Source organism: Peromyscus californicus, unplaced genomic scaffold (genome assembly GCF_007827085.1).
Source record: "Peromyscus californicus insignis strain IS unplaced genomic scaffold, ASM782708v3 Scaffold_4__1_contigs__length_199733344, whole genome shotgun sequence".
Lineage (NCBI taxonomy): Eukaryota > Metazoa > Chordata > Mammalia > Rodentia > Cricetidae > Peromyscus > Peromyscus californicus.
Window position 1 is genome coordinate 60,474,041 of NW_026294562.1, and position 11,357 is coordinate 60,485,397.

Sequence of the window (11,357 nt, forward strand, 5' to 3'; positions counted from 1 at the left end):
GTTTGAAAATCTGGTCCCCAGCATGTGGTGCTGTTCTGGGAGATTTTATACATGAGGCCTAGCTGATAGGCCTAGGGCCATAAGAATGAGCCTTAGGGTTATAGGCCAGCTCTGCTTCCAGTCCGACTCTCTTTCCTGGCCAGTGCCTCTGCAAGCTCCTGCTGCCACAGACAGACCAACTCCAGCCACCATGCCTTCCATTCCATGATGGACCATGTCCCCTCAAACCATGAGCTGCTTCTTTGGGAGATTCATTCATGGGGATATGAAAGGAACTAACACAGGGGCAGCGAGTTAGGCCCTTTTCAGGTCTTGGGAAGTCAGTGACGCCCACTGAGACCTTAGGGAAGGCCTTAAGTCCCCTTGTGACCCTCAGGAATACCATGAGTTTGGATGAGAGACAGGGAGACAGTGTGAGCCCCATGGAGTACCAAGCAGACCAGGCTTCAGGAACACCTGGAGAAAACCTAAGTCCTTTTAGTACGCTGGGGAAGGCTGTAAGAATTTGAAATAGCAGTGATATGTGATATGGCAAGACCATGGTGCTTATTGAGATTCTGAGGAAGGCTGTGAGCTCCAAAAATACCTAGAGAAGGTCTTAGTCCCACTGAGAAACTGGAGCTGTCTCTGGGTGTCATTGCCCTTAAGGGTGCTCTAAAACCTCACAGAGACTTTGGGGAAGGCATTTATTCAGTTGAGACTCTAGGGAAGGCCCAGAGCCACAATGAAACCTTCCCAGAGAGCCAGATGCTGAACCATGTGAGGCCCCAAGGAAGGCCTTAAGCCACAGAGGAACCCTGAAATAGGCTGTGAGCCCTGCTGCAACCTTGGGATGGGGTAAGCCCATTGCAGTGTTGGCACATCCATGAGCTCCTTTGAGACTCAAATTAGGTGTGATCCCCATGGAAACCTTGTTGATGTTTGAGCCACCATGGTGGTCCTGTGGAGGGCTTAAAGCCCTGCAAGGATGCTCAGCATTACTCCTGTATGTCACTGAAACCCCAAAAGAGTTTAAATGTGTTTCCTGTCCCAAACACCCAGTCCCAAGTAACCAACTCAGAGGCTGAATATAAATTATAAATGCTTGGCCAGTAGCTTGGGCTTGTTACTAACTCTTACATTATTCTCAGTTTGGCCTTCCTTCCTAACTTTATCCTGTTCAGCTATTGGCCAGTCAGCTTATTTATTAAACCAATCATAGTGACATATATGCACACAGTATACAGCAGAATTATTACACAGCATAAATGTCACAGAAAAAACATAAAGAAAGAAAGCCCTTAGCCTTTTTAAGGTCCCAAGAAGAGCCAGAACTGATGATACATACCTGAATTCCAGAACTTGGGAGGCTGAGACAAGAAGACTGGAAGGGTTTTTTTTTGTTTGGTTGGTTTGGTTTGGTTTGGTTTTTCGAGACAGGGTTTCTCTGTGTAGCTTTGCGCCTTTCCTGGAACTCACTTTGTAGGCCAGGCTGGCCTCGAACTCACAGAGATCTGCCTGTCTCTGCCTCCCGAGTGCTGGGATTAAAGGCATGCTCCACCACCGCCCGGCAGAAGACTGTGAGTTTAAGAGAAGCCTAGCTATACCACAGGACTCCTTTCTCAAAAGAACAAACAACTAGGGAGGTTGGAGCCCCAGTGAGGCCCTCATCAAGGCCCTCTAGCCTCTCTATGGTCCTGAGGACACCCCTCCCCACTGCCCCCATCTTCCCACCTGGATCCTGCTCCTTACCTGCGCTCCTCTGGGGGTACCCACATATCCCCTGATCCAGTGGATTCACTGTAGTGTCCCAGATAACCAAAGTGTGAACAGCTGCAGCACTTCCTGGGGGACAGGGAGCGGGAGCAAGGGGCCCACGGTTCTAGTGTAATGGCTATAAAGCCCTGCGCAGGGTAGAGGTCTAGCTCATGCTAGAACTACACCAAGAGTTTTTGCTGATTGTTTGGGGAAGAGGGCAGTACCAAATCAGGGACAGGAGGAGTCAAGGAACCTCCAATCACTCCAAGGGGAGTCTGAGAAGGGTTTTATAGCTGGGTAGAGCCTGCACTAAGAGATCAAGGCAGAGACTCTGAGCTCTGTACCTTTGGTGGGGACCTTGATGGCCTTCAGGTGCTTGTCTTGGGGTATTGGGGTAGGAGGGTGTACCACAGGGCTTCAGTCTAGCTGACCCCTGAGTGCTCGATGGGTTTGTGCAAGGGGAGATAGAAGGGAAGGGACCAGCAAGTGCCTTGATGCCTGAATTTTGCTTTGTTCCTACCTCTGTGGGTGAGCTGTGGTCTCAGCTGAGCTAAGGACCTGGCTATCAATGGGGACTGTGAAGCAGTCCAAGGGACAGAGATACCAGGCCCCCAACAGCCCTAGCTCCCTGCGGAATGAAATGGAAATTGCTCAGTCAAGGCCAAAGAAGGCCTCACTCTCACTGGGACAATGTCCCCTGCTGTGAACCGGATCATCAGGCCACCTTGCCCCTTATTAAGACTCTAATTACCCTAGGGCTAAGTAGAGGTGTTGACGTCCAATGAGAGCTTTCTGCAGACCCAGCACCAGGGAAGTGTTTGGAAACTGCAGCTTCAGCCCCTCTGGCCATCTGCCGACTCACCCCCCTGGAGCCCTTAATGGGCCAAACACCAGAGTCCAGGGGGCAGAGAGGAGGTGCTTTAGACTATAAAATTGGTAGGGACCCAGTAACCCCCAGCCCTACGTGACTAGCCACAATCAGAGGCCATCAGCAAGCAGGTATGTACTCTCCTCGCTGGGCCTGGGGAGACTTGAGGGCAGATGTGGGCTCCTCTCTCTTTCACATGCCCTTTGCTGGTCTCAACCCTGCCTATCTTCCAGGTCACTCTTCCATCATGGCCCTGTGGATGCGCCTTCTGCCCCTGCTGGCCCTGCTGGTCCTCTGGGAGCCTAAGCCTGCCCAGGCTTTTGTCAACCAGCACCTATGTGGTTCCCACCTAGTGGAGGCGCTCTACCTGGTCTGTGGGGAGCGTGGCTTCTTCTACACACCCAAGTCCCGGCGTGGAGTGGAGGACCCGCAAGGTGAGCTCTGCCCCTGAATTCGGTCCCCAGTGCTTACCACCCTGGTTTTCTTCACCCTCACAGATTGTGTCCTGGGTGTGAAGGGTCTCAGGGTAACTGGGGGGGGGGGGAGGGGGCGGTGGTGCACATTTCCATGGGCAGCGGGACATAGGCAAACTTGGCAGCTGCTGGGAATGAATGACAATCCAGCTTAAGGCTCCTAGGTGGTGGAGACCTGTGGGGAGGCCCCACAATAGGCACCTATTCGGGGGGCGGGGGGCATCAAGCACTGATTGGGGGAAGATGGCAGGATGTGTAGGCTTTGGAGCTCCTTGTGTCCATGCCCAGTGACTTGCCCCACATACATGCGGTCCCTGCCACCTGCCCTAACTTAGCAGGAGGGGCCAAGGTGAAAGAAAGCCTGGGGTAGGCAGGGGGCTGCTCAACTGCTCCTGACTGGATTGTCCTGTGTGTCTTTGCATCTATGCTGCTGATGCCCCGGCCTGCTCTGACACCGCCTCCTGACAGTAGCACAGTTGGAGCTGGGTGGGGGCCCCGGAGCAGGTGACCTTCAGACCTTGGCGCTGGAGGTGGCCCAGCAGAAGCGAGGCATTGTGGACCAGTGCTGCACCAGCATCTGCTCACTCTACCAACTGGAGAATTACTGCAACTAGCCACCTCCCCGACCCAGCCCCCCTTCCTGCAATGAATAAAACCTCTGAAGGAGCACTACAAGCTGTGTGTCTGTGTCTGTAGGATGTGAGCGGGCACTGGCTGGCGTGGCCCCAGCTTAGTCCACCTGTCTGGCCACGATGGCTCCTAAAGGGTCTGCCCAAGGTTCCTTCTCTGGTGCTCCCTGAACACCCAGCTTCCTCTTGGCTCCCTGGGCAACCACAGGTATCCACTCCACCAAATCTGGAACATAGACAGTTCCTTCCTCAAAGCAGCTAACACTTCCAGGTAGCCCCATAACCCTTACCCTTAGTTGTCTGGGAGGACCATGATCCCGACCCCTGCTGCTTCTAGCTGAATAGAGAAGAGATAGGCGTCTTTGGAAGGCATGGGTGATGGCAGCTAGGAGTTGATGCTTCATTGGTTCACAGCTCTGGGCCTTCAAGGGCCCCAGAGAACTTTTAAACAAAAGAGGACCAGAATATTCCAACAGCAGCTTCCACCTAGCTTTCCTGAGTTCTGTCTGCAGAGCTATTTCAGATGGAGTCCTTGATGGGCCAGAAACTAGGCTTAGGAACTTAAACTGGAAGGCTATGGAAACCATTCTCTCGGTGCTTAGCTCTGGGAGGACAGGAGACATCCCCGATCCCTCTCAGACTCTCCAGTGACCCTTAGTGCTCTGGACAAGACAGGTATTCCATAGGGGTGAAAGGACATACTGAAAGATTCCCATAGGCACTGGGCAGGAGCGTCAGAACCCCACTTCTCAGGAGTGGTCCAGTAGTGAGTTCTAGGCAATGTGGGCCATGAGGGAGCCAGATGATGCAAGGCTTAGGGCTGGGATCTCCTGTCACTTCTCAGCCTCTCCTTCCAGCTGGATGGGGTCTCTCACCAGATTCCTTGAACCTGACTGCTTAGCAATCCCTCTAGAAATATCTTCGGTCCTAAGGAAAGGTCACTTAACATCTAGGTCTTTGGAGAATCTCAACATAGAACACCTCTCTTCAGCACCAACTGAGCACAGATTGAGAGGTACTTGTCGGTGAGATGAGAGCTTAGAGGCCTAGACAGTGATCCTGGTCACCCCAAGGCCTGGATGACCTACCTGCCACCCAAGCCAAACTAATCTGTGTCTCCCCGAAAACTGCACCCAGGGCCAGGGATCTTGGTAGCTGGGAAGCTTCCTAAAGCAGTCCTGAGGACCCCTTCCCAGTCACCTCCTCTCTGAGACAATACTACACCTCTACCTAGAGGAGACATGTCAGAAGCCCCTTGCAAGCTCTGCCCCTGAAAAGATGGCCAGAACTGAACAGGGGGTGGATGGCTGGAATAGGAGAAAGGAGGTGACTGCGATCCTTCTAGGGGAACAACACCCCAGTGGTCCATTTGTACAGCCTGAGACGGGGCACCCTGCTGCAGTGGAGGGGTGTGTGTGTGTGTGTGTGTGTGTGTGTGTGTGTGTGTGTGTGTGTGTGTGTGTAGAGCAAGAGCAGAAGCAGGAACTAGGAAGTGGGCTGGGTGGGGGTCTGCTGAACCTCCAGAAAGCCATTAGCCATGGCTGCCTGGGCCTTGGGTGGGTGGGCAGATGTGGCACCCCACCATTCAGGAACCACAAACTCTTGGGAGTGCATGTAAGTCCGAGGTGAAGGAAGCAAGAGTCTTTGGGTCCTTAGGTCTTGTGGGGCAAGCCTAGCTTTGCAGCATGGGTTCTGAGAGCTCAGAAGTGTGGTCCACATATCAGAAGTCCTGTCAACGACTTCACTCCTAGGGCCTTTGACCCAGACCTGAAGGGAGGGGCAGATTGTCCTCAGGACCCTTAACCTGCCTAGGCTGAGGCATATCAGCTTCCTGGGGCCTCCTGAAACTCTGGTTTGGGGCTCTCCTTCTTATCTCTTCTCATTTGGTCTATACTAGAGACAAGCATGTGCTGCCTCTCAATCCCTGCAGGAGTGGACAAGAAGCGGCCACTAAAAAGGACCCAGTGCCCAGGGAGCAGAGGTCAGGCCAGTTTTTGATCAGCACCACCATGAGTGCTAACTCCAGAGATGCCAGCTGAGGACTTCAGAGGTTCCCCCTAAGCCCTCAGATCACCCCATGGAGGTCAGCCATAGACCTGCCTCAGGCGCTCCTGCTGACCTTGCCTCACTCAGCCCATTCTGGGTACAGCACAGAGGTTCCTGCCTGCCCTCGGAGCCCGGACCCCACTTGTCCATGGGGCCTGCAGCGATGATCATTTACGTCAAGCTATGCTGTCACTTTGGTGTTGGAGCTGGGGCTGTGTGTTATGGAGACCTGCTCCCTAGCCAACCCCCACCCCTGCTGGGGCCCCTCACCATCTCTGCCTACCGTCCAGGATCCTTTAGGGTATTACTAAGGACAGCCAGTACACCTGCGATGTACTCTTGCCTGGTCTAATGAGATGTGGGATAGAGAGACTCAAACTAATGCTCCGCCCAGGGTGACTGAGGCCTGGAGCCAGGGCAGCCACCCTGCCGCTGTGCACTCACAATACAGGTCTCCAGACACCTAAGATGATCTGCCAACGTAGCTGCCTTCAGGTTAGCTCCCCAAGATTGCATTGGCTCCTGGCACAGATGAACTGGCACCTCAGCCCAGCCCAGGAACGGTACTTGCCTTCTTACATTATCAATAAATATTTACTGTACTCATGTTCCCCAGGCCTGAACAGATCTTGAGTGACACGAGAGGTGACTTCAGGGGGGGCTGAAGTCCACTTTTTCTTCTTCTGAGGTCCTTAAGGCCAGAAAGGTTCTGAACCCAGGAGTGGAAAGCATCCAGAACCAGGTAGCTTTTAAGTCAACCTGCCCACTAGACAGCACCAAATACTGGTTGGTGGGTCTCTGGCCTAGCTGTGAGGAAAGGAAATCCCTGAGGAGCCTTCTCAGGGACTCAAATTGGGTGTCCCTCAGTGTTTTGGAGTAGATGTTTGCAGATTTTGAACAATCTAGCCAGAAATGACTAGTCATAAAAGTGTCCAGCAGAGGGCACCAAAGCCTTGCTTTTGAGGCGCTCCAAGTCGGCAGGCCCTACTGCCCTTGTTGAGACTGCGTTCCTCCCTTTGCTCTTCTGCGCTCCCGCGGACCAAGAGGCTTCCCAAAAGGCTGGCTGCTCTGGACTCTGGAAGGTATGAAGTTTGAGAACGAGAGGTGTCTGATCATGCTTGGTGTGACCTTTGGGGGGTCTAGACTCCCTAGATGCCCATGGAGCAGATGAACAAATGTCCAGGGGTCTGCAATATTCCTAGAATGTCTCAGGTTACAGTCATCTACTGCCTGCCTTGAATTACAGCTGCCTAGAGGAGAGTATGGGGCAATCCATGCAACTCCCCACACTACAGCTAAGCAAACAGGCCAGGGGCACAGACTGTCTGTTTCCAGCTAGGACCTTGGTGGTAGCTCCCCAGAACCCTAGCAGGCACTGAGACCGGGAGCCAGAGGAGCCAGTGGTCTCTTGCTCTGCTTGGAGTTTTCTTGGGCACACAGGCTGGAAGGCTAAATCCTGGTTTTCACATGAAGCTGGGTCTACAGGGACCCCCAGGGTGTAGGATGCCTCATGCAAGGCCCATCTGGGACAGGGTCAGCCCTTTCCCATGTCTACCTTCTGCCCAGTGCTGAGAGGAAAGGAAGGTCAATTTTGAAAAGAATGCTGGGGGTGGCGTGGCCAGGGGTCTGAGAGTTGAAGAACAGCCTGGACACGGTGTCACTCTTCTTCCCCCCCCCCCGCCCCCCCACTATTGTTTCTGGCTTGGCCACAGAACAGCAAGGCAGATTCCTTCGAAAGTGAAGCTGTGGAGGCGGCCCTGTGTGGTCCAGTCACGCTGTGCTGGCGCCAAGTTACCCAGTGGCGTTGAGCCAGTCCCCTTAGAGTCATTGGCTCACTGCCTGGCCCCCAGGTGGCCCCCTCACCCCCCCCCACACACACACATATTCCTTGGTACAAACACCTCACCTGCCACCCTTCTGCTGTGGGTAGCCAGAACCCAGCCCCTGATCTGAATACCCTTGAGGCTGATCCTTGAATCTGGGCTTGGGCTGAGACATAGGGTTACCAACAAGCCTCTCTCTCCAAAAAGGACCTAAGCCAGGGCTCCTCAGACTGAGAATTGTCACAGTGATGCAGCATCCGTCCAGTGCCTCATCCATATTCTCAAAATGACTAGATCCAACCTCTGGGCCAAGGCCACTGACTCTGGTTGGCTGAACCAGTCAGGTCCCAATGGCCATGTGTGCCTCCTCTCTGTGGACTATTGGTGGATTATTTCCCAGACATACCTGTATTTTGCCAATGACAGAAGTAGGTCTGAAAGCTGCCAAGCCTGGACATCCGCAGACCCTCATGGTTCTGTTAGGCCTCATTCCCCCACAGTCCTGCGAAGCTTAGAATCCTATGGCTGACAATGACCCACATTCCACCAGGACCTCCCTCTGACTCTCCCAGCCCATCTGTGTTTGTGGACAGCAGAGTGGGAGCTCTCAGCCCTGCCAGCTTGCGACTGTTCATGCTGGGGCCCTGGCACTCCCCCTCTGCTCTTCAAAGGGCCACCCTGGCTTAGAACTGAGTTCTACTCCAGCTGGGTCTCTGGTCTTCTGTCCATCCCTAAGACCTACTGTGACCTGGACTGCTGGGGACCTGGAAGACTCCTCATAGCTTCGCTGGGGCACAGGTCCTTAGCATGGGTCAGCAACACCTGGTAACCCAGAAGTAGTGAGAATGGACCTGGGGACCAGGGGTACATTGAGGCACTCAAATCTGTGCTCTGGCCATTGCTGACTGATCTTCTCCAGGCCTGACTTCTGAGGACCAAGCATAGCTTCCGTTGGCAGGGCTAGGGAACTGGTAGAAGGTGAATTGCCTCCACCTGAACCCAGATCCTGGAAAGGAGATGGGAGGGGCTGGCTGAGTTGGAAGAAGAGCTGAGAGAGAGTCAACAAAGGAGAGACCCCCATATCCCAACTCCAGCTGCATAGTTAGACCTTAAAAGCAAGGAAGAAGGGAGTGATGGGAAGGCTTTCTGAAGCAATATCCGTGCTCTACAGTCTGTAGCCTTGAGGCAGGTCCACTCTGGCCTCCCTATAATCCCTAGCCAGGCACTGCTAAGAGTCATTATTGGCCTTATGCTGAGCTCTTCCCTAAGGCCTGGCATATGGGCTGGCCATGGTATAAACAGGGGGTGGCTATAGCCACAAATTGTACAATGTGTGTGTGTGTGTGTGTGTTGTGTGTGTGTGTGTGTGTGTGTGTGTGTGTTGTGTGTGTGTGTGTTGTGTGTGTGTGTGTGTGTGGTGTGTGTGTGTGTGTTGTGTGTGTGTGTGTGTGGTGTGTGTGTGTGTGTGTGTGTGTGTGTGTGTGTGTGTGTGTGTGTGTTGTGGGTGTAAGAAGAGGCTCTCAGCTCCCCTTTCACCCTCAGCCTCCCTGGGTCAGTGGGGCTGAATCCTGAGGGCTAATGGGTCAGACTGGTGGAGGGTTATGTCTTGGATCTGGGAGTCTCTGGCTTTCGTCTCCTGGAGCTAGCACAGGCTCCCACGTGGGTTTTGTGGAGAAAAGGAAGCTGGTGTACTTCCTGCATATGCTCCCAGGAGAGCCATGGTTAGAGGGGAGCACCATACCCTAGGGGACAGGATCCCCAGGGATGGAGGACAGAGGCCTCTACTCATCTCAGAGTGAATCAGGGAGAAAGGGTTTAGCCAAGAGCAAGCTCTTGGGAGAGACCAGTAGTCCCATGCTGCAGATGAGGGAGTTCTCTGGTTCCGAGGTCCACTGTGTGTGCTGGGGCAAGGAGGTCTTTGCTGTTCTTTGAAATCTTTGCTCAGCTCTCAAGGCAGCCATAGCCAGTTTTCCACCCCAAATCCCAGAGTCCCATCTGGAGTAATGTTTTGTCTGAATAGGTAAAAGAGCCTTTAGGGACAGGTCTCTCATGGTAATAGGTTCTGGATTGTTTCAGCTACATTTCCACATGGTTCCAGAACAACCTGTGATGTCAGGAGGGAAAATGGAGGCTCTAGGTATATTGCCCAAAGTAATGAGCAGACTAGGTAGGTATTTGAACCTAGGCAGGCACCAACCCCTTGTGCCCACTCTATTCCCATATGATGCACAGTGCATAGAAGTAGATAGAATGGGTCCCTCATCCCCAAGCACAGAGTTTTCTGGATTCTCAGCTGTGGCCTTGTAGCTTTTGAGAAGGTGGTCTTAGTCTTTGCCAGTCTGCCAAGGGGAGGAGGTCAATGTGCAGGGGCTAGGAACACGTTCTATGCAGGTAGGATAAGAGGGGTTTTTTTCTGGGCAATGGATTGAATCAGAGCCTCATGCTTGCAAGATACTCTACCACTGAACTACATTCCCAGCCCTAACACCTGCCCTCTTCTTCTCCCCATTCCCAAGGCTTAATAAAGCACCCTGTAATTATGATTGTGGGGAGAGAGACGTCCTCTGAGGCCTCAGTGTAATTTCCTAAATGACCACCAGATGGCAAGCTTGAGCCAGGTTTGCAAATTCCCTTTCCAGGTACACGGTGGTGGGGCTGCCAATGGGAATTAAGAACAAAATTTAGCCCACCCTAGTTCTTCCCAGGGACCCCACCTCTTATCTGGGATCCTGGAATTATACCTAGAAAGATCCCATAATAAAATTAATTTTAATATAAATATGACAATTTTCTTAGAACTAAACTTAGAACTTAGAACTTAGAACAAGGTGTTTGAGGTTTATGTTGTTTGGGATGTTCCCAAGCCCTAGGACAGGAAGATATGCAAAGAAAAAATGCCTGATAGGGTAGAGGCAAAAAAAAGCCCCAGTACAAGGCTACAGAAGAGTTGTAGCTTTGCCTCTCCCTAATTCCCCCTGCTGAGTACCCCCAAATTTCTGCAGTAAGAACTTTAGATTGTGCATTGTAATTACAGATATGGCCACCAGATGTCAGCATGAGGCCACTTTAGCAGCCCGGCAAGGAAAATTAGATGCTAGGGATTTCTAGGGGTACCTCAGTGCTTTTCCATAAATGAGAGCCCAGACAGACCCCCTGAGTTAGATGACTCTCTTCTCTCCAAACCTCGAGTGAGTAAATTGTTTCTGTGCTGTGTCTTCATGGCTGTACCCCAATATTTGTTCTTGTGTGGTCCCTTCCTCTGGGGTCCCCTAGACTGTGTCCCTCAACCATGGAACATCCATAAAATATAATTATGAAGGGTCATTCCCCTCAAACCATAACTCACTGATGCCTAGCACCCCATTCCTGCCTCAGTGGCACCGTGGTTTAGTTGTTCTTCCATGGGCACTCTTCACCTGTATTCTCCCCTTCCTTAAACATTCTGTGTTCTAAGACCCTAATAGAATAAAAATAGCCCTGGGCTTAGTCAGAGGTAGAAATTCAGGGGGACAGAGCTTGGATTCATTTGGAAGGAGTACAGCTCTGCTTCTCTGCATGTGACTTGTGGGATGTAGCCAGCTTTTCCTTCTAGCCCCTTGGCCTTCTACCTGCTCAGAGGGCACCTCCTCTTGTGGCACTACCAAGGAATCTCTTCATGGGTTTGGAATAAGCCTTTGCCTTCCCCATGCCAACACCTCTGGCTTGGTAAATCCCAGCCAAACGTTCCCAGAAGGCCCTAGTGGTAACATCTTGCAATGTCCAGGCATATTGCAGCAGGCAA

The 11,357-nt window shown here is 52.5% G+C and overlaps 1 protein-coding gene across 1 annotated transcript; it reads left to right on the top strand.

Annotated features, from left to right (window-relative positions):
- The first annotated feature begins 2,841 nt into the window (after window positions 1-2,841).
- On the top strand, window positions 2,842-3,692 carry Ins (insulin). Its single transcript, XM_052713225.1, has 2 exons — window positions 2,842-3,039; window positions 3,547-3,692. The coding sequence occupies exons 1-2, from the start codon at window positions 2,853-2,855 to the stop codon at window positions 3,690-3,692; spliced, it is 333 nt and encodes a 110-aa protein (XP_052569185.1). The 5' UTR covers window positions 2,842-2,852.
- Window positions 3,693-11,357: the final 7,665 nt, after the last annotated feature.

Excerpts from the sequence above, each read along its gene's own strand:
- Ins (XM_052713225.1), top strand. The coding sequence starts at position 2,853 with ATGGCCCTGTGGATGCGCCTTCTGCCCCTGCTGGCCCTGCTGGTCCTC. Across the intron at positions 3,040-3,546 it reads TGGAGTGGAGGACCCGCAAG|TAGCACAGTTGGAGCTGGGT; the intron begins GTGAGCTCTGCC and ends GCCTCCTGACAG.